Source organism: Gobio gobio (genome assembly GCF_949357685.1).
Source record: "Gobio gobio genome assembly, chromosome: 18".
NCBI classification, from domain to species: Eukaryota; Metazoa; Chordata; class Actinopteri; order Cypriniformes; family Gobionidae; genus Gobio; species Gobio gobio.
In genome coordinates this window covers 31,491,229-31,518,418 of record NC_137111.1, presented here as the reverse complement: position 1 = coordinate 31,518,418, position 27,190 = coordinate 31,491,229, and the positions used below count along the sequence as shown (strand labels likewise).

At 41.2% G+C, this 27,190-nt stretch overlaps 1 protein-coding gene across 1 annotated transcript; it reads right to left on the bottom strand.

Moving 5' to 3' along the window:
- Window positions 1-137: 137 nt before the first annotated feature.
- Window positions 138-25,296, bottom strand: slc1a4 (solute carrier family 1 member 4). The gene is made up of 8 exons (XM_079842347.1): window positions 24,643-25,296; window positions 22,863-22,905; window positions 18,496-18,570; window positions 6,605-6,771; window positions 5,967-6,200; window positions 3,614-3,808; window positions 2,689-2,823; window positions 138-1,818 (listed from the first exon to the last, which is right to left on the bottom strand). The coding sequence occupies exons 1-8, from the start codon at window positions 25,155-25,157 to the stop codon at window positions 1,560-1,562; spliced, it is 1,623 nt and encodes a 540-aa protein (XP_079698473.1). The 5' UTR covers window positions 25,158-25,296; the 3' UTR covers window positions 138-1,559.
- Window positions 25,297-27,190: the final 1,894 nt, after the last annotated feature.

The following is a 27,190-nucleotide window of genomic DNA, read 5'->3' as shown; positions in this document are numbered from 1 at the left end:
CGTAGACTGTCGCCTCTCCAGCCAATAGCGATATAGAACGAGAGAGCGACACGCACGAGCCTAAATTCAGTAATACCACTCAAGTTTCTTATTAATACGCATGCATAACAAATACTAGTTATTGTGGAGAGACTACTGGCTGACACATTAGAATGTTTATTAAAAAATTGCCGCTGCTGAAATAGCCCATTGTCATGTCATGCGTGATACATTTTTCGGCGCTGGTCAGAACCAACCAATCACAGACAGTAGTTTGTGATTATTTGATTGGGATTTAAAAGTCGTGTTATAGAAATTGTTTGAATTGAGTTCGATTATTACCTATAAATCTTTGCAATTAAAATAAAGTCTCCAAATGTTAATTAAAGTTACATTATTACTATCAAGAAAAAAAATATCACACACGCAGGATAATGTCTATGTATGTAAATCAGAGACACAAATGCTTTTAATTTAATTGTAAGCAGAGACACACAGAGACATCGGTAACAAGAAGACAACTTACAGTTAAAGGATAGTGGAAAAAGTACATGAGGTAAAATGCATATAAAAAACACACTAATCAACTGCTGATTAATAGTTGTTAGAGTTCATCTAAATGACAACAGATTAAGAAATATATTTTTCAATGCGGTACAAAAGGCTAAACCATTAGAATAAATTAAACTCACTCATACATATCAAATTGTCGTTTTAAAATGGTTTACTTCTTAACTAATGACCAAACTTAAAAGTTGGGCATAAAATGTATAAATAAAAGTCACGCCTACGTTGCTTATAATCCCACGTTCCACTAGATGTCACTAGATACCAAATGAGTGGTGTTCTTTTTTTGTCAAACAACAAAATAAAACTTGTATGTAGAGAACGGAGGTCTATTCGGAAATGTTTGACCCTGTAGTGTCTCATCATCAGGTTTAATATCATATGTGACCCTGAGTTTTGTCTCAATCTCTGAGCTTGGTATTCACTTAAATCAGATTTGAAAGTACTGACACCATAAAGCACAAGCTCTGAATCAGCTAGAATTCACAGGAGTACTTCACAAGCACACATGCACAGTTTTGATATAGTCCCAAATAAATCACCAGACTATACCAACAGAATTTGCCATTAGGGGCACAAATATTTACAGCAAATACTTTCCGGCCTATCTTTGAAATAGTTAATGTTTCCCACAGTCAGACAAAATATACTAAACAAACAGAGCAAAAGGTCAGTCTGTGAATGATTTTCAGTAGCCTACTACCCATCTCTGCTCACAGACTGGAAATATTCCCTTTTAATCTGGGACATTTTCTCAAACACAAAAAACGATTATAAGATATCATTTTGGCACAGTTGGATAAGATTAAAATAACAAAACCTGTTCTTTTGTAAAGTACTTCAAACTAAATGTAAAACAGCAAACTGACCATTAGTGTTCCATTCACAGGAATGAGTAAACTTTACGTTTGACGTAAACTTCACACTGGTGGTGACATCATGTGTGTAGTGGTTTTTAAAGAGTGAAAGAGAGAAAAGAGTGAAGAAAGAGATGGGAGACCACAGTCAGCCCTTTACAGCACAGACTCCACACCGTCCTTTTCGTTGAGTGTTTCACGTGAGGAGCTTTCTCCTTGGTTCTGGTGTGTGACGAGCGGGGAGGTCTCTTCTTCTGCCTTGACATTAGCCACCACCTCCACCTTCACCTCCTGCAGTTCCTGCTCCTCTTGATGCTGCTGCTGTTGTCTCTTCATCTCTCGTTCATTGATGTGGTGAAGGATTCCGGCACCGAGGGCATCCCCTTCCACGTTCACAACAGTGGTGGTGCGGTCGCTGATCACACATCAGACACATTTTGTTAACTCAAGGGCTAGAAAATCATAAATCTAAGCTATATTGTAAATCATAATTCTATGTCTTCATGTAGCTCAAACAGAAGAGCATGGTGCTAGTGAGTGCTATGCCAATTAAGGTCATGGGTTCAAATATGAGTTCAAATCCATTCAAATGTTTGGGATCTGTAAGAAGTCTTTTATGCTCACTAAGACTGAATTTTTTAGATCAAAATACAGTAAAAACAGAAATAATGTGAAATATTATTATAATTATTAATTATTATAAAGAATAACTGTTTTGTATTTTAATAATTTTAAAATGTAATATATTTGTGTGATGATAAAGCTCATTACTTTCTTCAGTGTCACCTTCAGAAATATGCTAATATGCTGATTTTCTGCTCAAAGAAACATTTCTTATCATTATTACTTTTGAAAACTGATATAATATTTTTGTGCAAACCATTTTTTCAGGATTCATTGATAAATAGAAAGTTCAAAAGAACAACATTTATTTGAAATAGAAATCCTTCATCATATAAAAAAATCTTTACTGTCACTTTTAATGCTTCTTTTAAACAATATTTATAAAAAAACTTACTTAAGTGTTATTAATAAGATACTTTTTTATTAATAAGAAATTAATAAAATAATTATTTGAAAAAATGAAAAGCAATTAATCATATCATTTTCCCAAATGTAAACGTGTCACTGATATGGCATCTCAAAAACACAACACTTCGCAAATACTGATCTACAAGGTTACTTGTAATTAATCAGTGTATTAATTACAATATCGATATCATGTATTCATTTGTTGGATGATTTCAATATATTTATATGAGTAAAATAGTAAAAGCTGTCTTACACAATCCAGTCCACAGCCAACATGAGTGACAGGTCATGGGTGGGCAGACCAATGGCCTCCAGAATGATAGCGATGGTGATGATCCCACCGGCTGGAATACCTGCTGCTCCCACGCTGGAAGCGGTGGCTGTCACCCTGTGAATAAGCAAGTGAGCAGTCATTTATCCGATACTTCATCCAAAGCGACCAATGGTATACTTCCCTGGAGAAAAGCGGATACTTAAAGGGGCACTTCAGCGCTGGGAAGATGACTGTGTATTTAAACTGGGTCATTTATGTAGTAGAAATGTGAAATTATTAATCTAGACTGAGAAAAGACAGAAAATGTATTTTTGTCTCATGTGAATGAAGAATGCACTTGCTTTGCTGCCCTACGAGGCCACTCCCTACACCGGCGTTTTGATCCCTCTGCTGTGGGCGCGTTGAAAACATACGGAACTAGCTCCTTCTACTGGCTGTAGTTTCTAGCTTCTGGCCAAAAAATCTTCTGATGACGCAAAATGACGATATTTGCATCATCGGAGGATTTTTTCCAGAAATAAATTGCATAATTCTCTCGTCTCATGGGGATATGAGGGGGGAAAGTACCATAATTTGAATATACTACCGGGTTTCTACTGATACAAAGCTTAATGCTAAATCGCTGAAGTAACCCTTTAAGTGCCATAATGCTAAAAGCTATCACCTTCCATCCTTTCATTAGAGCCAAAGTTCTGTATCGCCCATTACAGATAACCTGCCACACTGGGACAGGCTCCAGAAAGTGAGTGTGCGTTGCTTGTAAATTTAGATCAAGCTTAGCATCTCTGCCTTGTTTAGATACAGAGCGCATGTTGCATGTAATCAGTAAGATACAGGAATGTTCACAGTATCTATGAATACTCCTTGCTGATTGAAGAAAGACCTCGTAGGGATGTACACTCACAGGATTGTGAAGATCTGGCCTGCATTGAGTTCAACATTGTTGAGCTGGGCAATAAACACAGCCGCAACGCACTGGAAAATGGCTGCTCCGTCCATGTTGACAGTGGCTCCAATCGGTAAAATGAACCGACTGATTCGTTTGTCAACACCGTTGTTCTCCTCTATGCATTTCATCATGGTGGGCAGGGTCGCTGAACTGCACAGACACAGAAAACAGACAGGGTTTGAGTGTGTAATGACAAAATAGATGTAATAATGGTCATAGCCATTCTATTGGTGGAAAAAAGGTGTATAACCAACTTTTAGTAACTTCATGACCATTACATAACTTTGAATCAGTGTTATTTTAAGTATTACTTATTTACTATTATAATATTTATTGCTTTGAATTAGCTTTTATTTTATATGTATTTTAATTTGAGTAATTTTGTTATGTGCTTATGTTTTATTATTTCAACTTAAACCTATTTATCTCAGTTAGTTGCAAAGGCAACATTTCTAACTTTCATTTAAGTTTTTCAAAATGTATTTCTTTCATGTAATATTTACATTTAACTTTATTTCAATTAACCAAAACATTTCGCAATAGTTTTAGATTTAGTTAACAATAACAACACTACTTTGGATTGGTCTAAAAGGACTGAGACTGCAAATGAACCACCAAATTATGGAAAAGACCATTCAAGAACCTGATAGACCCTTTTCACATTTCCGGGTTTCTCAGAGCGGAAGTCGTCATAGTTGGGTTAACTATTAGTTGTGAATGAGAGAATACATTACATTTTTTGTGTGCGCCCATTTGCTTAAATGGCAAAAGAAAAATGTCACAATAGTGATTTCACAACGTTCAAAAAGGGGAAAAAATAGAGTGGGATTGATAACGGCAGTGAAAAGAGAGAAATAGGTTAATTTTTACCATCACTCCCATATACACTGTATTAGAAACACCCTCACAGCAGCGGTAACTTGTTTTTTGTAATTTGATGCAAAAGTAATAAAATACAAAGTATTAGTGTTATAAATGTACATAAATAAAAATAAAAAAAATAAAATACAAAAAATATTGCAGGATTTACCGTTAAAACACTTCTGTGAAAAGGGTCCATTAAGGTCCCTTTGCCAACAAATCAAGATTTTGTATTTCCAACAACATAAAGTTTAAGTAAGATTCCAGAAAGCAGGTTATGTGACATACCTGGGTATGTTTAAGGGTAAGCAAGCGGATAACCTCAACTTTCGGTTTCAAAAACAGAGGTAACTTTCAGGGTATGTAACTAGCCATAGCAACTCACTCTCTGAACACTCACTCTCCAGAGCAGGTTATGATCCATGGTTAGTTTGCTGAAGAGGTATTCAGATGTGTGTTATATAATTAATATAGTTATATTAATATATCCAAATTTGTTATATAGTTACAGTTACATAATATCCAATATTATACATTAATTCTAATGGACTATTATAACCAGTTAATGTTTAAATGTTAATTCAATTCAAATATGTTTATTATTTATTTTATTGTCATCTCACACATGGATCTGCATTAAATTAATTAGCATCAAACAAACAATATAATCCTTATTCACTTATTAAACGAAGAGAATGAAAAAATGATTGCACAACCACCAAGGTGGCGATGTTTAAAGGGATAGTTTACCCAAAACTATCATGGTAAAAATACATCATAATCATATATCATAAATAAGGATTCATATGTCTATGTGTTTTTACTCTCGTTGCTCTCATACTCTAAATATCCCCATTGACATGCATTATACGACTATCACACTTCAACGGTTGGAGTTAAAAATATTAATTTGTGTTCTACTGAAGAAACAAAGACATCTACATCTTGGATGCCCTGGGGGTAAGCAGATAAACATAAAAAAAAATGTTTTGGGTGAACTATCCCTTTAAGAAAGTTATGTAAATCGGCATTGAACAAAAGAAGGCCCGCTTTATCTTAGCGTCTGTTTCCATGGTGAATCATCGATTCGTTGCTCTGTTGAGAATGTCTTGTGTGTTCACGGTTAACATACTCTTAGTTGTCTGAACTTACTCCCAGACTTGTTTTTGGAAACAGCATACCTCGAGTAAGCAAGGTTTGGGTTAATCAACCGAGAGTTTATCAAGGTATTTGTGACGGTAAACCTTGCTTTCTGGAATACCACCTTGGTGGTTCCAGGAAACAAAAGTAAACAAAGCTTGTTAGTCACATTCTGGGAACCAAATTAAGCCAAACATTAAGCTGCATTATTGACTGCATTAAGCAATTTTTTCTTATAGAAAAAAAGGATGTAGTTTAGCTCACCTAAATTTGCTTTTAGGACTACATATGAAATAAAACAAATCACCTGGAGCAGGTAGCAAAGGCTGTGGTGAAAGGTGTGATGAGGCCAGACAGGAAACTGAAGGGGTTTTCACGAGTGAACCCAAAGTAGATAAGAGGCAAGACAATGCCACCATGGATGATGTGGCCCAGGATAGAGGCAAAAATGTACTTCCCCAAACTAGTGACCAACAGAACCACATCTTCCATTTCCACGATCTTACTGCCAACCAAGAACATGATGCCAAATGGCACATACCTGAAGGAAAAAAGAACAGAATGTATCAGACATCATAGTGCAACTTAAGATTTTAGAATGTAAAGTTTTGCTTTCTTTAAGATTTGAGTGTTGAATATTAATAGAATGTTTTAGTATTTCGAAGTTACACATACTGCACTTGCAAATATTGAAATATTTTATAGGAATATAAGTGTATATATATATCTCATGACACATCTCATGTCCCTATTGTATATCATGGGGACAATATATAATGTTATAAATCATTATATTATATTATATTATATTATATTATATTATATTATATTATATTATATTATATTATATTATATTATATTATATTATATTATATTATATTATATATTAATGTTCAACACCTTAGACTGGATTAAATGTCAATTTGATCAAAGACCTTTACTTACCACATGATCCACGACACCAATACCATAGTGGCTTCATTGAAGGCATTGAAAAAGCGAATGAGCTCCTCTCCTTCTGTCCCAAGCTTTCTCAAAGCAACTCCAAAAATCATAGCAAAGAGAACAAGGCCCAAAATATTCATTCCATCTGCATCTGTTCCATAGAGAACCTGAAACCCACCAAAACATGTTTGTCTTTGTTATAAAGTGGCTTACATAATTAGACATTCAAATATTAGGATATTACTTCTCACCCTTTTTCAATGTTTTCTTTGCAGCACACAGTTGAGAATTGGTTAAAGGCGAACAATGCAACAGAAAAACAAGTCTGATGATAACATTGTTTTCAGCAACGACATGTGACATATTCTGATAAATTCTGAATTTGCTAAGTAACCTATATGAACTAATGTTCCCACTCACTGGTGCAATGTCATATTTCCTGTCACTGAGCTTAATATAATTGTGCATGGACAAGTGACTTTCAAAAGCCAAAACGTCATGAGGCTTGGCTCTCAGACAGACTTTCCCTCAGCGGTTGTGGCACTGTGGTCACAGGTGATGAAGATCTGACGGGATTGAGCTACTGTTCGACTGAATCCCTCTCTTGTTCTGGGCTTTATCACACATACAGGCATGGCTCATCACTTGGCACACAGCACTGGTTGTTCTGTAAGCCCTACTTAAGCAATTATGGATCTCAAGCGTTCTGAGGGATTGCCCTCATATTTGCCCATGCACCAGCAGATACGAGACATTTTAGCTGAGCCAGGATGTAATGAAGACCCAATGATTTATACAAAGGCTAATCACACACTAGATCGTTTGCATCTGTGAATGCTTTTATTTTTGCATATTTTACACTGAATTTGAAGGAAACACTGATGGGATATATTCGAACATGAAAGTGTTAAATGGATCAAATTAGATAAGTGGCGAGACATATAAACTTTGTGAATGAAGGTCATTCTAATTCTGTGGAAGTCTGCATGCATGTGGGTCTGGGTGTTCCTATTTGAGGCATTAGAACATTATTTGAAATCTGAATATCTCTTGGCACATTCTGTGTCATTCTACAAGCACATTGATGAGACTAGAACGCAGACACATGGGAGGCACATAGGGAAAAAAGCCCTCTGGGAAAGGCTTGCCATCTCCAGCTGCTTGAGTGCTCAGTAGGACAGGAGCAGTAAAACCGGCTGCGTCAACCCTGGTCCTGTGCAAACAAACAGCAAGCTCATTCAAGGCTGCCAAAGAGCCAAACACTATTGAGCGGCCTGGGACAAAACCAGCCAAGAAGCCCCAACTGGACTTGAGTTAAAAAAAAATTCAAAACTAAGTTCAAAACTAAGGTTAAATTGACATTTCAGCAAATGACATGATGCGTGTTGACAATTGTTGACAGTGCATGCCTAATATAGAAAAAGGAAGGACCTAATGCTACTAAATATTATATATTATATTAATTCATATTAATAATATTTATTATTATTAACAATCATAATAATGTTATATAATGATTCAATATATTATTATTGTCATATAAAAATACTTCAATCAAATTAATGTAAATAATTAATTACAGTTTTTCTCGATTGCTGCTACCACTCTATAACTGAATCATTTGGCACAATTTCCCAAACCATTTATTCAATTCTCACACTCTTAAAAATGCTCAAAGCAATTGGGTTGTTTTAAGCAAACATTTATCCCAACCGCTGGGTTAAAACGACCCATTCACTGGGTTAACACAACCCAATTAGATTAGATTAGATTAGATTCAACTTTATTGTCATTACACAAGTACAAGTACAAGGCAACGAAATGCAGTTTAGGTCTAACCAGAAGTGCAATAGCAGCAAGTGCAGGATATACAATGGATGCGTAAGTGCAGGACATGGATATGTACTGAATATGTATAAATATGTATAAATAGAGAGACGTTATTACTATAAACAGAACTGAATTTACAGGTGAATATGTACAGTGAATAAATATACAGATGGCTATTACTATAAACAGAATTTACAGGTGAATATGTACTATGAATACAATATACAGATGGCTATTACTATAAACAGAATTTTACAGATAGAGGTATACAATAATATGTTAGGCTAATATGAGGAATAGCAGTGGATTAGGGTAGTGCAATAAATTATGGACAGAGCTATCCGGAAAAAAAGTGTAAAGTGCAGTGGAAAGTGGTTGCATATTACATTTAGAAGTACAGTGCAAAAATGCAAATGTAAACATTGGTACTATAAATACAGTCGGCAGTGCAAATGAGCATAATCCAGTTAAGATATGGCAGTGCAAGATGCATATGTAAACAGTTGTTACTGTGATAAACAGTCGGTAGTGCAAATAACAAAGTGAAGGAAGATGTGAGGTAGGAGAGTTATCAGTTTATGAGGGAAGTGGATCAACGGGGGTTTGAGTTCAATAAAGAGACAGCTCTGGGGAAAAAACTGTTCTTTAGTCTGCTGGTCCTGGTCCGGTGGATCCTGAAACGCCTGCCGGAGGGCAGGAGAGAAAACAGTCTGTGGGCTGGGTGAGAGGAGTCCTTGAGGATGCTGCGAGCTCGATGCAGGCAGCGTTTCCTCTGGATGTGCTCGATGGCAGGCAGTGGAGTCCCTGTGATGCGCTGGGCAGTTTTCACCACCCGCTGCAGTGCCTTGCGCTCCGCAACAGAGCAGCTCCCATACCACACTGCCACACAGTTGGTCAGGATGCTTTCTATTGCGCAGCGATAGAAGTTCACCAGGATAGCCGAGGAGAGCTGATTCTTCCTCAGTGTCCTCAGGAAGAAGAGGCGCTGGTGAGCCTTCTTGACCAGGCTGGAGGTGTTGGTCGTCCACGACATGTCCGCCGAGATGTGGGTCCCCAGGAACTTGAAACTGGAGACACGCTCAACAGCCATTCCATTGATGTGGATGGTGTCGTGTGTGCCTCTTGACTCTTTCCTGAAGTCCACGATGAGCTCCTTCGTTTTGGTGGTGTTGAGGAGCAGGTTATTATCAGCGCACCATGTGGCCAGGTGCTGGATCTCTTCCCTGTAGGCAGTCTCATCGTTGTTGCTGATGAGCCCGATCACCGTAGTGTCGTCCGCAAACTTGACGATAGAATTAGATCCATACACAGGCTTGCAGTCGGCGGTGAAGAGGGAGTAGAGAAACGGGCTTAGCACACAGCCCTGTGGTACACCAGTGTTGAGTGTGATGGACGTGGAGCAGGTGAACAGGTGAACGAACATTCTGGTGTCTGTCAGTTAGGAAGTCCAAAATCCAGTTACACATTGAAGTGTTGATGCCCAGGTCTCCAAGTTTGGCTATTAACTTGGATGGGATGACAGTGTTGAATGCGGAGCTGAAGTCAACAAACAGCATGCGTGCATACGTGTTCTTATGGTCCAGATGGGTGAGCACAGAGTGCAGTGCCATGGAAACGGCATCCTCTGTGCTCCTATTGCTGCGGTAGGCAAACTGGTGTGAGTCCAATGTGGATGGTAGAGAGTCTTTTAGGTGTTCCAGGACCAGCCGCTCAAAGCACTTCATGACGATGGGTGTGAGTGCTACAGGGCGGTAGTCATTAGGGCACCTCGGGCTAGAGTGTTTTGGCACTGGCACAACGGAAGTGCGTTTAAAGCATGAAGGTACAGCTGCTTGGGCAAGAGACAGGTTGAAAATGTCTGTAAAAACCCCAGCGAGCTGCTCCGCACATGCCCTGAGCACACGTCCAGGGATGTTGTCTGGTCCAGCAGCCTTGTGTGCGCTGATCCGGCTCAGTGCCTTGCAGACATCTGTGGAGGAGAGTGTGATTGGTGGGTGGTCAGCTGAGGGTTTGAGCTTGGTGGCAGTTTCTCTGTTGTCTCTTTCAAAACGAGCATAAAAGTAATTTAGCTCGTTCAGGAAGTTGACATCAGTGGCTGCGGGGGTGGAGTGGGTGGGTTTGTAGTCACTGATAGCCTGAATGCCCTGCCACATGCGTCGAGGGTCAGAGTTGGAAAAGTGACCCTCTATCTTTAGCTTGTAGCAGTGCTTGGCCTTTTTGATGCCCCTCTTCAGGTTTGCCCTGGACGTACTGTAGGCTTGTGCATCACCTGATCTGAAGGCAGTATTGCGTGACTTCAGCAGGAGTCGAACTTCCCTGTTCATCCAAGGCTTCTGATTAGGGTATGTGGTGATCTGTTTCTGGGTTGTAACACTGTCGATGGTGGTATTGATATGATCCAATACAGAGGAAGTGAATGAGTCAATGTCCGTGTGAGCGGCACTGGTGGCTTGAGAAGCAAACATACTCCAGTCTGTGTTTAGAAACCTTTCCTGGAGTGTGGAGTCTGCCCCCGCAGGCCACACCTTGATGGTCTTTACTGATGGCTTCACACGGTTGATGAGGGGTGAATATTTGGGTGATAGAAACAAAGAGAGGTGGTCTGACTGTCCCAGGTGGGGGAGGGGTGTCGCAACGTAAGCTCCAGCCATGTTTGTATATACATGGTCTAAGGTTTTGTTTCCTCTGGTGTGGCAGGAAACATGCTGGTGAAACTTGGGTAGCACTGACTTTAGGTTTGAATGATTAAAGTCACCTGCAACAATAAACGCAGCTTCCGGGTGATCAGTCTGTTGTTTACTGATGGCTGCGTGAAGTTCTTTCATAGCAAGCTTGGCATCAGCATCCGGGGGAATATAGGCTGCAGTTATAATGGTGGAAGTGAACTCCCGTGGTAGATAAAACGGTCTACATTTAACCATGAGAAACTCCAGGTTAGCTGAACAATGACTCCCAACAATAGCAGAGTTTGTGCACCAAGCTTTGTTAATATAAATGCACAATCCACCCCCTCTGCTCTTCCCGGAGCCATCTAGTGTTCTATCCGCCCGGAGTGTGTGGTGTCCCGCTAGCTCAATAGCGGTGTCCGGTATTCCGCTGTTTAACCAGGTTTCAGTGAAGATTAGGACGTTACAGTTCAAAAGTTTCTTACTGTGTGTAATGCTGAGTCGAATCTCCTCCATTTTGTTCACTAGCGATCGTACATTGGCAAGGAAAATGCTGGGTAAAGAGAGCCGGTAAGGAGTTAGCCTTAGCTTAGCTCTTAGACCTCCACGCTTACCCCGCCTTTGTTTACGATCACAGCGCCGCCTTCTAGCACTTCCGCCCGGCCGGGCAGAGCGCATCGCCTCGGGCGTCCTAGCGATCTCAGGAAGGAGTTGAAGATTGTCCATAAAACTGTCGGAAATTCGCAAACCAATATCCAAAAGCTCACAACGGGTGTACGATGTAAAAGCACAACTGTTCTGTACGAACAGACCCGAGATGAACAAGAAAAATACCGCAAAATTGCAGAATCTGGAGAGACGCTGAGCCTCGCGATCTACTCGCGCCGCCATCTTGGTCGTTTTTTTTTTCAATTGCTGGGTTAGTCCATTTTGAACCCAACATGGGTTGTTTTTAACCCGGCATTTTTTAGAGTGCAAAACAAAGACACATTTCTCAAAACTATAAACACATTTCACATGTTTTCAGACACATTCCAATTTTCTTAATGATTTCTGCAAAACTCTGCAATAGCAGAAAACTCAAAAAGCACACATTTAGCCATTGTCACAGACACGTCAGGTTCCACCCTCCACCAATCACAGCGCACTCCTTCCCCAGAGTACTGATCACCATCACCTGCACCTCATCACCACACTCATCACCAGCACTACAAGACTCACAACCACACAGCACTCCACGTCCGGTCTCGTTCGCATATACTTCAGGCTATGCTTACCTCAAGGACTCTACTACTGATACTTACCTGTCTCCAGCGTGTCTCCTTCATTCCGTGTTCCTTGTCTGCTGTGTGGGTGTGTTCCTGTCCGTCCCTCAGTACTCCAGCGATCTCCAGTCTCCAACGATCTCCAGTCTCCAGCGACCTCCAGGCTCCAGCGTCCTTCCATCTACAAAACAAAAGACAGTAACTCTCTCTCTCTCTCGTATCACCTTCTAATCTACCAACAACCGGTTTACTCACCTGCTCCACAACACCTGCTCTACTGTGGTCTAATAAACTACCCTTACCTGTTAACATCTGTGTCTGCCTCCTGTGTACTTGTAACAGAAGACCGGACCATACCGAAGACCCAGTATGAGCCAACCGGATCCATTCCAGGAATTGGTAGATGCGCTTCGGCGTACATTTCCTCCACAACCCACTCCAGCTACTGTTCATTCACCTGCACCAGCGAACACTAACCCATCTGTCAACAACCCTCCTTCACTACCTCTGTATGCTAGTCCCATGGCCAAACCGGCGCCCTACTCAGGATCGGCGGAGAATTGCAGCGGCTTCCTGCTGCAATGCACACTGGTCCTGGAGATGCAGCCGCACTTGTACCCGAGCGACACTTCCAAGATCGCCTTCATTATCTCTCAGCTCAGCGGCAAAGCATTAATGTGGGCCGATTCCATCTGGTCACAACAGGGTGCGGTAACGCAATCATACGCAGCGTTCATTTCCCACTTCCGGGAAGTGTTTGGAAAACCGATCACAGATTCTTCAGCTGGTGAGAAACTTTTTAATTTAAAACAGGGATCCATGTCTATTTACGATTATGCTTTGCAATTCAGAACGCTTGCAGCAGTCAGCGGATGGAATGAACAGGCGCTGATAACATTTCGGCAAGGATTGGAACCTCGGGTACGGCTGCATCTCGCTGCATGCGAGGACTCCATCGGCCTTGAGAAGTTCATCCAGCATTCCATTCGCTGCGCCACTCGCATGCAGGCGTGCATCCAAGAGCACCAGGACCAGTATCCCTTCAACGTGCCCTTCCGCCGATCCGAACCCGTCAGCACCCCAGAACCAGCCCACGAACCCATGGAGTTAGAGAACTCCCGACTAACCCCTGAAGAACGCCGCCGTTGGCTGACCCAACGTCTCTGCCTGTATTGTGGTGAGCCTGGGCATGTCATAGCTGCATGCCCCACACGACCTCCGCAACCCATGGTGAGTGCCATTATTCCTGCTGATCATAAAATGAAACCACTCACCACTGTCGTCACCCTTACTGCCGCTAATGTCTCACTTTCAGTGGTCGCGCTCCTCGACTCGGGGTCAGCCGGCAACTTCCTCTCCGGTGCCATCTGCCGCCAGTTACGCCTCAAGACCACTCTGTCTCCGACCACCTACAGGATCAGCTCAATAACCGGAAGACCCCTCAGTCGCAAGCACGTCCGTACCGTGGCTGGACCAGTCACTCTCCAAGTAGGGCTTTTACACCGGGAAGAGGCTCACATACTGGTTCTGGAGGATTCGACTGCTGACGTGGTTCTGGGGCGCCCCTGGTTGGAGCAGCACAACCCTACCATCTCCTGGAAGACGGGCGAAATCCTGAAGTGGGGCGACACTTGCTTCTCTCAATGTCTAACTGAACTTCCTCTTCCAACCTCGTCTCTGGCTGATCTGACTCTCTGTGCCACATCCATCGAAAGTCCAGTTGAACAACGCTCTGTCGATGTCCCCAAGTGTTAGCTTTCCTATAGCTCAAACAGTAGAGCATGGCGCTAGCAACGCCAAGGTTATGGGTTCGATTCCCAGGGAAAGCAAGAATTGACAAAAATGTAAAAATGTGTATCTTGAATGCAATGTAAGTCGCTTTGGATAAAAGCGTCTGCCAAATGCATAAATGTAAATGTAAATGTAAAATGTTACGCCCCCTTCAGTGATGTCTTCTGCCCGCAACGGGCTTCCAAGCTGCCTCCACACCGGCCATGGGACTGTGCCATCGACCTGCTTCCGGGTGAACCAGCACCAAGGGGTAAGATATCCCCACTATCCATCCCGGAGGAGAAGGCCATGGAGGAATACATCCAGGAAGCCCTCGCCCAAGGTTACATCAGGCCGTCTACTTCCCCTGCTGCATCCAGCTTCTTTGTGGCAAAAAAGGACGGAGGCTTGCGGACATGCAATCGATTATCGTTCCCTCAACAAAATCACTGTTAAGTTCCGGTATCCCCTTCCTCTCGTCCCAGCAGCCCTCGAACATCTCCGTGGTGCCACTGTGTTCACCAAGTTGGACCTCCGCAGCGCGTACAATCTCATCCGGATACGTGAGGGGGACGAGTGGAAGACTGCCTTTATTACCCCTACTGGACACTATGAATACCTCGTCATGCCGTATGGATTGGTAAACGCCCCCTCCATATTCCAGGATTTCATCCATGAGGTGCTCCGGGAGTTTCTCCATCGATTCGTCCTAGTCTACATCGACGACATCCTCATCTACTCCCGGAGCCAGGCCGAACATCGCCAACACGTTGCGGAGGTCCTCAACCGTCTACATCAGTTCCATCTGTTCCTCAAGGCCGAAAAGTGTTCTTTCCACCAAGCATCCGTTTCCTTCCTGGGATACCACATAGATCACAGTGGCATCCGGATGGACGAGAGGAAGGTGGAGTCCATCACAACCTGGCCAGAACCCACTACCATAAAAGAACTCCAACGCTTCCTAGGTTTCTCCAATTTCTACAGACGATTCATCAAAGGTTACAGCTCTATCACTCATCCACTCACCAGTATGTTACGCAATAAGCCCAAGTCTCTGTCCTGGACCCCGGCAGCCACCAACGCCTTCAGCCAACTCAAGAAAGCCTTCACCACCGCTCCCCTACTAGTCCATCCAGACCCGGAAAGGCCCTTCGTCGTGGAGGTGGATGCTTCCACAACCGGAGTGGGAGCGGTGTTATCGCAGCAGCAGGGGACGCCCAGTGGACTCCATCCATGCGCCTTCTTCTCCCGCAAGCTCAGCCCGGCGGAAGTCAACTACTCCATCGGTGACAGGGAACTCCTTGCAGTCAAGCTTGCATTGGTTGGAGGGAGCCAAACATGCGTTCCTGGTGCTAACAGATCACAAAAACCTTGAGTATCTTCGATCAGCCAAGAGACTAAACCCCAGACAAGCCCGTTGGGCTATGTTTTTCTCCCGTTTCAATTACACCATCTCCTATCGTCCCGGTACCAAGAATCTTAAAGCTGATGCTCTCTCCCGTCTGCATGCTCCTGACGAACAGACCGAAGAACCAGAACCCATTATTCCAAGCTCCCTCATCGTAAGTCCTATTACCTGGTCTGAAGAAACCATCCCCTCCTCCTATGCCTCCACAAACCCTCCGCCGGGCTGTCCACCTGGCTTGCTGTACCTCACTCGGACACGACGCACTCCCACCATTCACTCGGCTCACACGTCACTTGGTACTGTTCACCCGGGGGTCAATGAAACCCTCTCGTTCCTAAAAGAACGCTTCTGGTGGCCAGGGATGGCTAAGGATGTCAGAAGGTACGTGCAGGGCTGTAGGGAGTGTGCCATTTCCAAGTCTCCACGTCATCTTCCAGCTGGTAAGCTCCTTCCTCTGCCCGTTCCAGAACGCCCATGGTCACACCTAGGAGTAGATTTCATCACTGACCTGCCGGTCTCAGAGGGTAATACCACCATTCTAGTAGTGGTAGATCATTTCTCTAAATCTTGTCGTCTGATCCCACTCCCAGGTCTGCCTACTGCCATGGAAACAGCTGAGACACTCTTCAACCAAGTTTTTAGTTACTTCGGAGTACCAGAGGACATTGTATCAGACAGAGGTCCCCAGTTCATATCCAGAGTATGGAGATCGTTCTTCTCACTCCTAGGTGTGGCCGTTAGCCTGACGTCGGGGTAACATCCACAGTCAAACGGGCAGACGGAAAGGAAGGTACAGGAAATTGGCCGCTTCCTACGTACCTTCTGTCATGACCACCAGGACTCTTGGAACCTGTTCCTGGGTTGGGCCGAGTACGCCCAAAACTCTCTGAGACAGTCGACCACAGGACTCACCCCGTTCCAGTGCGTACTCGGCTTTCAACCTCCACTGTTCCCCTGGGATGGGGAACCCTCCGACGTTCCTGCAGTGGACTACTGGTTCCGAGAGGGTCTGGGACTCAGCCCACCATCAGTTGCAACGGGCCCTGTGCAGACGCAGGATGGTAGCTGATCTCCGACGTTCTGACACCCCTGTCTTCCAGCCTGGTCAGCTGGTGTGGCTATCTACCAGAGATATCAGAATGCGTCTGCCTTGCAAAAAGCTGAGTCCCAGGTTCATTGGCCCATTCCCCATCACCAAGCAGGTCAATCCAGTCACCTATCAACTGCCACGTCTGCCACAAGGGTATCGCATACATCCCACTTTCCATGTCTCACTGCTGAAAGCTCACCACCCCTCTGTTTCTCCCACAGGACCTGACGTAGTTCCCGCCGAACCCCCCCTTCCACTCATCCTGGAGGACGGTACGGCCTACAAGGTCAATGAGATCTTGAACTCCCGACGTCGTGGTGGTCAGCTGGAATATCTAGTGGATTGGGAAGGATATGGTCCCGAGGAACGCTCCTGGGTCCCAAGGAACGACATTTTAGATCCCAGTTTACTCCAGACCTTTCACGACAGTCATCCTGAGAAGCCAGCTCCGCGGGGTAGAGGACGTCCACCACGGCGTCGGGGTTCTCGGCCCTCTGGAGCGGGCCGTGGAGGGGGGGGTACTGTCACAGACACGTCAGGTTCCACCCTCCACCAATCACAGCGCACTCCTTCCCCAGAGTACTGATCACCATCACCTGCACCTCATCACCACACTCATCACCAGCACTACAAGACTCACAACCACACAGCACTCCACGTCCGGTCTTGTTCGCATATACTTCAGGCTATGCTTACCTCAAGGACTCTACTACTGATACTTACCTGTCTCCAGCGTGTCTCCTTCCTTCTGTGTTCCTTGTCTGCTGTGTGGGTGTGTTCCTGTCCGTCCCTCAGTACTCCAGCGATCTACAGTCTCCAACAATCTCCAGTCTCCAGCGACCTCCAGGCTCCAGCGTCCTTCCATCTACAAAACAAAAGACAGTAACTCTCTCTCTCTCGTATCACCTTCTAATCTACCAACAACCGGTTTACTCACCTGCTCCACAACACCTGCTCTACTGTGGTCTAATAAACTACCCTTACCTGTTAACATCTGTGTCTGCCTCCTGTGTACTTGTAACAGCCATCAGTAAACATTCAGTAGCAAAAATGATGACAGACCAATCAGAATCTCGGGATGATATAAACAGGAGCACAGCTGATTGTGCTTTAGAAATTGCATCCTAGAATCATCGACAGGGTTTTATACTTTAAACACAGTTACAGTACACATACAGTACAGTACTTTATATCGGAGAAATTTCACTCTTCTGTGTCCAGTAAACTGTAGCACATGTACACCCTCAAATTCGTCAGACTACCAAGAAACTCCTATTGTACTGTATACTGTAATGAAATTTGGCCAAAGGATGGCAAATTTATTTCTTTATTTATGTGTTACTGTAATTGACAGTATACTGTACTGTGTTGCATACACAGTTCATATTAAGTTTTTGAACTGTTCTTCTCTTGTAAGATCAACTATTTAATATACCTTCATCTACTGTAAGATCACTTTACTCTCCTTTTACTCTCATCTCTTACAAGCTCATTTTACTCTATCTGCACTCTTTCATTTATGTTGTATACTGTAATAGACACTGAGCCGTTAAATTATTCTTTAATCCCAATAAGAGGTTTTTGTTACAGCGTTATGAATTGTTCTGGGCAGGAAAGTAGTCTGCATTTGCAGGTTGTGTTTGTCATCTGAGGCCAAAGTTTGATTTTGACAGAAGTGAATACGTTTTTGACTGAAATATTTGATTTTGACGTGGAAGAGGTTTTTACAAGTTGGTGTGTAGATACAAGATTGTGCATAGTTGTGAGAAAATGGTGAATTGTTTCATGAATTGTGTGTTAGTAATTGAGAAAAACTGTAATATAATAATAAAATATTCTTAGAAAATAAAGAGATCATGTACCTTCTGGTAGTTGAGGGTTCCATTTGTTCCATTTGTTCCATTTGCAACAAGAACCATCTTGTAATCAGTGGCATACTGTGAAAAGAGTGAGAGACAGAGGAGGAAAACATCATGAGCTACATGCAGTGCTTATCAAAGAGCTATTTTGGACAATTTTAAACCATTCCAGTGTTTGCCTTCATGAACTGTGATGCATTTGATTATTTCTCTGCACTGAGCGTGTTTCTGTGCATGTCTAGTGCCAAAATACTCACAAAAGCAGCATTTAAAGTTTAGCTGAAGAGGACTTTGAGACTGGTACACACAGAGACAATGACAGTGATCCCCAGCTATTCAGAACCCCTGTTACTCAAAAACTCCAATTATATGAGCTAAGCCAATCAGTTTAGTTTTCGCCTACTTCCTATTTTAAAAGTATGAACGGAATAGGCACATTTCGCACAGACTGCGTTCTTGCGTTAAAAGCGGGAGACGTGGCAGTGGCACTGAACTATGGAAAAATGCCTTAAAGGGTTAGTTCACTCAAAAATGAAAATTATGTCATTAATTACTTACCCTCATGTCGTTCGACACCTGTAAGACCTCCATTCATCTTCGGAACACAAATGAAGATATTTTAGTTGAAATCTGATGGCTCAGAAAGGCCTCCATTGGAACAATGCACTTTACACTCTCAAGACCCTTAAAAGGTACTAAAGACGTCGTTACAAAGTCCATCTCACTACAGTGCTTCTACAATAACTTTATAAAGCGACGAGAATAGTTTTTGTGCGCAAAAAAAAACAACTAAATAACGACTTATATAGTGATGACCGATTTCAAAACACTGCATCATGAAGCTTTGAAGCGTTATGAATCAGCGAGTTGAATCATGATTCGGATCGCGTGTCAAACCGCCAAACTGCTGAAATCACGTGACTTTGGCGATCCAAACCGCTGAATCGACTCACTGATTCATAACGCTTGGAAGCTTCATGATGCAGTGTTTTGAAATCGGTCATCACTATATAAGTCGTTATTTAGGGTTTTTTTGCGCACAAAAACTAGCCATCGGATTTCAACTAAAATATCTTCATTTGTGTTCCCAAGATGTCTTACGGGTGTCGAAGGACATGAGGGTAAGTAATTAATGACAGAATTTTCATTTTTGGGTGAACTAAACCTTTTCGGCTATGTAAAAAAAACTGCGAAATCGTGGCGGAGTGGTGTTAAAGTCACCATGAAATCAAAGTTGACAACTTATTTTTTATGGAATGTTGCAGTATTTATTATAAATTATTTATCCGTGCACATAATTATATTTTTTTTAATTCATGTGCCTTTGTAATCTTTAATCAAAATAACTTCCCCTCCCTCTTGCAATGATATCTTTTCCCTTCTCTGCTGACGTGTTTACTGCGGGAGTGCAGGAAAACCTGTCATGGGATCACAGCAATAGCAAATGACAACGATCCAATGATCCAATCAATTCCTGATGAACAAAATCAAGTCCCGCCCTACATTTGATCTTGTTCGAGTAGCCGTTTCAATCTGTTATATTATATGCCACAATAGGGTAGACCATCAATACTTCTGTTTCATGCTAACTTTAATGAAAGTAGCATTTGTTCACTTTTTGAACAGTTTAGAAGAGTGGGACGCTGTTTACACAGAATGCATTGATTCTGCATTTTAAAAAAGTGAAGCGTTGTGCTGAGGAATAAGTGAACGCATGAAAGAACGCAGGGTCTCATGATACATTTTTGAAAGTTAAACTTCGTAAAAAAACAGGTCTAGATCTCGCCGCAGTGGTGATAGAGGTCCATGTGTGTTTCTATGATTACATAGAAAAACATATGCTTACATACAAAAAATATCGATACATTGATCAAATGAGCGCTGTGTGAAAACACACATCCATAGTGCACACACAGAGAGTGAATTCTCTTTTGCTTCTTTTGTGGTTGAGCGAACAAATACAGATACAATTATTTCAGAATGCCAGTCTTGGCGAATATCCTAGTAAACACAGCCAGTTATGTCCTCTCTCTCTCTCTCTCTCTCTCTCTCTCTCTCTCTCTCTCTCTCTCTCTCTCTCTCTCTCTCTCTCTCTCTCTCTCTCTCTCTGTTACTTATACGACTTATAGTTCATAGGGCTGGAGCCTATCCCAGTTTCTTAGGTTAGCGGCAGGGGAAAGCACCCTGAACAGATGGCCAGTCCATCACAGGGCACACACTCAATACATTTTTGACTGCCGGTTATGTCTTAAGTGAATGTAAACAACAACAAGAAAACACATGTGTATCAGTATATTCATGGATCAGGGCATTCGCTCTTAAATTGACGTGTCATTAAAGGAGTAGTTCACTTTAAAATGCAAATTACTCCATGATTTACTCTCCCTCAAGACATCCGAGGTGTATGTGACTTTCTTCTTTCTGATGAACACAATCAGAGTTATATTAATAATTATCCTGACACTTCCAAGTTTTATAATGGCAGTGACGGGCCCATTGAGTTTGAAGCTCAAAAAAGTGCACCCATCCATAGTAAACGTACTCCACACAGCTCAGAGGGGTTAATAAAGGCATTCTGAAGTGAATCGATAGGGTTTTGTAAGAGTAATATCCACATTTAAAATGTTATAAAGTAAAATATCTACTTATGAAAACTGACATGATGTAAATTTCTGCATAAGTTGAATACGAAAGGTGGTCTGGCAGAAGAAAGTCACATACTCGATGGCTTGAGGGTGAGTAAATCATGGGGTAATTTTCATTTTAAAGTGAACCCCTTTAATCAAACAACAAAAGACAAAGAGAAAATCTCTCATGGCTCTTTACTATAACTTTTAAATATTATAAATCTATATTTAATTTATACATTGAAGACTAAGCAGGGTTATTGTACATTTGATTACTTTTTTAAATTTCAGTGCCTGAAAAGTTTTTGCTCGCTACTGCTTGTAATTTAGTTATCTTTAGAAGATGTTCTTAGCATTGAGCCCAGCAAGTCTGCATGTGCCAATGTAGCTTCAAGTAGCAGCCAAAAAACTAAAATAAAATAAAAAATAAATATAAGTTTTAACATCTTACTTTTTTTATTCAACTGGAGTTTTGGTTGTTTTCTGATGAGGATTTGCACTGGATTTTACACATTGCACATTTTAGCACAGAAGCCTGACAGACTTTCTTGACTGTTGTCAATGTTAAAAAAATTTTTTTTTTATTATTATTTAAAAATCTAAAGTGTATTTTTTTGTTGTTTATGTCCCAGTTGGGGTACAGGGTGTGCAATTTTCAGATAAATGTTCATGTTACATGTTTTTGTTGCATTTGTGATTTAACAAAAATGTATCTGGTTGTGTAAAATAGGCACATACAATTGTATCACTGGTATCGGCAAATATCATATCGCTGGCTATGAGAATCGATATCATATCATATTGTGATGAACTATTTACACCCCTGTATCAGTAATGGTCTTTAAATCAGACTGTGTTTGCATAATCTGATGTTTACTTTCCTGTGATAACAAAATTTAATCCACAAACATATTTCCATTAGAGATAATAAAAACAACCTAGAATAGATCTACACAAATTAGTTTAGACAAGTCCATATTTAACAGGCCATTAAAATAATTCCCAGGCATTTCTGTATTAATCCTGCTAATCTGTCTCTTCTTCTTTAAAGACTATATGGACTCTATGGAAATCCCACTGGATAGAGAAACATTCTCCCACTGGATAAAGAAACATCCCATTCGCACAATGACCCTGTTTCTCTTTTTAAAGCTACTCTATCCTTTAGGAAAACATTTTTTTTAGCAAATAGATAACTTAGTTTGTGTCAATGAGGTTGTGCACAGATGTTATATGTTATATCCCACCCCGACCACCGAACCCCCTGACCTTATTTTGAGCAGAGCGTGCTCAATGTTGAGGAGCTGACCGTGTGGTACAACTAAGTGAACTAAGCCAGGTTGCCAGGCACCAAGGAATGGAATCAGCTTTCTATGGTAACTGCCTGGTTGCTTAGTGGTGAGAGAGGATGGGAGGTATTTATTGAGCAGGGACAAAAATGGTTACTCCATTTTGTGACTCTCTCAATTGGAGATGAAGGGGCTGTTAACATGGAGGAAGTGATCCACAAATATTCATTTTGTGTGTGTGTGTGTGTGTGTGTGTGTGTGTGTGTGTGTGTGTGTGTGTGTGTGTGTGTGTGTGTGTGTGTGTGTGTGTGTGTGTGTGTGTGTGTGTGTGTGTGTGTGTGTGTGTGTGTGTGTGTGTGTGTGTGTGTGTGTGTGTGTGTGTGTGTGTGTGTGTGTGTGTGTGTGTGTGTGTGTGTGTGTTTTGGGGACAGCTGGAGAGAAAAAAGTAACTCACTGAGCGGAAAGCTGCAGCCACCAGGTTGGATGGAAACAGGTTTCTGAAAAGGAAAAACAAGCAAGAAAGATAAACCAGTGATGCAGACATGTGTAAAAATGAGCTCTTATCAACACAGATGGACACCACTGGTGTTCCATTGCTAAATTCCCACCAGTTTTCATCATGATGGACCTGTAAAGGAAGTTTTCCATTGATCCATGCAGATAAAGAAGTTATGCATTGATCCATGCAGATCCATATTTTTATCTAAACAGACATTCTTTCACACAGGCTACAGGATAGATTATTTTAAACTAAAATGAGTTTTAGCTCTTATTCACCATATGACCTGATTTAAAAGAGGATTAATCTAGTAACCCTGTAAACTATGAGGCAAAGAGGAGTGCATTTTTTTCCAGGTTCATGCAAGCCTATTATATAGTCATTCCTCAAGTTCTGATTATAATTGCATAAGATTTATACTTCAACAAGATAAACTTTCAAGACTTTTTTCTAACAGGTTTCAGGTTTCAAGATATGTGCACATTTGGTCCACTTGGGGTGAACAATACCCCTTTTTTTTGTTGTTTTTCAAATTTTGTGATTAAATTTGATGTAATTTTGTAAAATATAAATTACAAATTAGTGGATGTTAAGTTAATAGCAAACATGTTTGCTGGAATTTACAAAAATCTAATTTCCTTTGTCTGTTTCAAAAACAAATAATCATTTTTTTTGCAACATGGTTATCTATTGACCCTAACTAGCTTGATACAGATCTACCACTACCAGGTCGATTGCGACCCCACCAACTGGTAGTCCATCCGTTTTGTCCATCATCTACATCAACTTGGATGGATGAAGACCATGTATGTCCTGCAAAAAATCATGTAAAACCATCAGAAAGGTAACTCATGGGCAGCCACCTTATTCCGTCCTATAGCACAGCAATGTTTTATGTACATACGTACATAATGTAGTACATAATGGTCAAAATCAATCAGAGTTTCAGAAAGTGTCACAAAGTATATTCCTTGACATGTTACGGAAAAAAAGATACGGCACTTAAAACAGACAACCAATTAAATACAATACATTTGTGTAATTGTCCTTCCAATCATCTTTTAAAAACATAAAAAATTTAGTATCAGTGATTTGTAATATTTATAGATGCTTTTAGAGGATCGGTTGAATTTGTTGATACATTTTCATGTGTTCACAGAGATGTTGAAACATGATGATGTGCATTATGATGATACCAGGCAAATAATAACATTTTCAGAATGACAATGACCCTTATTAGTGACAGTTAAGAATGTTTCCTGATCTGTAGAAGCTTTTTCTCCCACTTTACTTGATGTCCCACTTTTGCCAAACTCCCACTATGCTTTCTGTCTAAAACATTCTCCTTTTGCCAGAAATATGAGATTTTTTCCTGCTGTTTTTCCAGCTCTTCTTTCCCTGTCTGAGGCAATAAATGCACTGCAGTAGGTGAAATAAATACCTAGAAGAAAAGAATATATAAAGAAAAGAAAAGAAAAGAAAAGAAAAGAAAAGAAAAAAAGATATAAAGTATGGAATTATTGTCACATGATCTGCAAGTAAAGGGTGATTTAAATCTCTGCATGCCTTTTGCATTCTTGTATGTGGCACATACTGTAGGCTACAACCGGCAACTTGCAGGAGGAGTGGATTAATTGCTGCCATAGTTGACTGCTTTCTTTCTCACGTTGAATTATTTTTTTATCACAAATGTCTACTATATTATTATTAGTAATTTTCATAACCATAATGATACCTTGCAAGGTCTAAAAACGAATCCGCTGTCTCTTTGTTGGCGCTTACACCTTCCAGCCCCAAGTTGGTGTTCAGCGCTCCGGCTCCCACGCCGGGTTTGATGATGAAGGCGAGCGCAATCCCGATGGATGAAGCGATAAGAGTGGTCACCAGAAAGTAACCCACGGCGATTCCTCCGAGCTTGCCCAGCGAGCGCGTGTCCAGACTCGCAGCGCCAGAAATCAAACTGCAAACCACTAAAGGAAGGATGATCATCTTGAGCATCCTCAGCAGCATCTCCCCGGGGAAGGCGAAATAAGTCATCTGCGCTCGGGTTAGGTTCATGTTCCGGACCATCATCCCGAGCCCTACGCCCACCAGAACCCCGGAGACCGTCAGGATCACTAAGAGGTTTCTTTTGAAGAAGCCCATCAACCTGTCTTTAAAGCTTTTCTTTTCTGAATTTAGTGAGACCGCTGGCAATGGGCTTTTGTGCCCGGCGTGTCCATTGATTTCGCTTTTCTTCTCCTCCTCCATGATTTTCCCGCTCAGTCTTTCCACCCGTTTATAAGAGGTACCAGGCTTTTCTCATCAGCAGCGTGCGCGCGCTTGGAACGGAGCGGAATGGAGAGCGCTTGTAAAAACCGGCCGGCACTTATAGACATGTGCTGCATCTACCAATGACGGGGGGTCTTTTACAGATGAAGACTCAGGGCATGCGCACTCCCGGACCACGATGAAATGATGCAACAAGGCAAGAGGTTGCTGATATCTAAAAACCAATCAACGATTATTATTATCTAAATCTATCATCGATCGATCGATCTCTAAAGTAGGCCTACCTACTGGATTTCTGTGTATGTGTTAAGAACAATGACTATAATAAGACATAGTGAGTGTCCAATTTTCATGGTAAAGTCAGAATTTACACATATTTTTGTGTAAATATAATAATATTTTATAATATTATTATAATGTAATACTATTATATTATAATCTTTTATAATAGCTATAATAACATGATAATAAGTGTTAAATGATAATAAATAATGAATAATAAAATCATGATTTTAGACTCCCACCTACCCACCTACTGTACATCCCCGGTTAAAGTGCCTAATATATGAAAACTTAAGTTTTTTTTTAGCTGTCTGTAGTTGCTTTCCCCTGAACCTCAACTATACTGTTCCAAAAATAACATTTCACAGCTGCCAAACCAGGAGCACAGGAAGCTGAGTTTGCTCTCCAGTCTTTGCTATAATATACTGAACCCCACTGTGAGGAGGCTTGGACAGAACAAGGCTGTGAAGATTTTAGGCCCCAATATGTCTTCTTGTACACCTAAAAGTATCTTCAAAAGTAGCTTGCATTAAAGGTATAATATTGTACAAATAAATAAATAAATATTGCAGTAATACAACAAGAAAGGGGGTAAACAAACATCTGACTTTATGTAAAACCAGAATACATCTTGCAGCTGCTGTAATGCCAAAGAAAGATGAGCTCTGTACACGAGACCCCCTCCAAATCTGGTTTAAAAGGTCCCTCCTCTTCTTTCTGTGCCGGGTTTAACTGTTTTCTGTGTAGAACAATTCGATTAAAATAGACTTCCATCCCAAAATATGGCTTCCATGTGTAATTTAGCAATGTTAAAAAATAAACATAGGCCTACTTCAGCACTTCACAATAAGGCTTCATAGATAATACTATTAGTTAACTAGTTAACATGAACTACTGAACAATATATACAACCTTGGACTTATAGTTAATGTTAATTTCAACATGTTTATTAATAAAATCTAAAGGTTTATTTGTTAGTTAATCCTCTGTGAACTAACATGAAGAAACAATGAACAGCTGAATTTTATTACGGCAACTAACAATAACAAAGATAAATAAATACAGTAACAAATGTATTTCTCACTGTTAGTTCATGTTAGTTATAACTAATGTTAACCAATTAGACCTTATTGTGAAGTGTCACCCATACTTGTATATTTTAAGTTTTTCTCAGAACAGTAGGCTAATCTGTACTTTATAAGCACGAGTCTATTAAGAAATGGTTCAAAGCAGCATTTGTTGACAAAAACAAAACAAAAAACTAGATATAGAAGTGAACAGACAGGCGAAATATGCCTATGTTTAAATAAGAAAAATTGACGAGGACCAAGAGTATCAAGACTGTAATAATGTTTTCCAACCACCAGATGGCATTCTTTTGTCTTGTAAAGTCCTCTCTCTGTTTGAGAAGAATACTGGGTGTGATAAACCACCAGGCACTACTGACCATTGCTTATTCGACATATAAGCAAATAATCTTGTAATATTATATTGATTCGTAGCAAAAATTGATTCTTCTTCACCTCTCTATTCTTATAAAAGCAATATGAAAATTTTTTGTGCGTTATAGTGGTGAATTCTCTCACTGAGAGAGAATTATGGCATTACACTTACCTTTACTATACATTATATCATAACAATTGTAATTTTTAAAAGGCCTACAATCTAATAGGGAGGTTATGGTTAGCAGATAATGAGCAGTCAGTCAGGGCAGAAAGCTTTACCCTGAA

Bases quoted from the DNA above. Each gene is read 5' to 3' on its own strand.
- slc1a4 (XM_079842347.1), bottom strand. From the start codon at position 25,157: ATGGAGGAGGAGAAGAAAAGCGAAATCAATGGACACGCCGGGCACAAA. The intron at 22,906-24,642 runs GTATCATTATGG...TTTCCTTTTCAG, and splicing joins TCGTTTTTAGACCTTGCAAG to AAACCTGTTTCCATCCAACC. The intron at 3,809-5,966 runs GTGATTTGTTTT...GTGTCTGTGCAG, and splicing joins GCCTTTGCTACCTGCTCCAG to TTCAGCGACCCTGCCCACCA.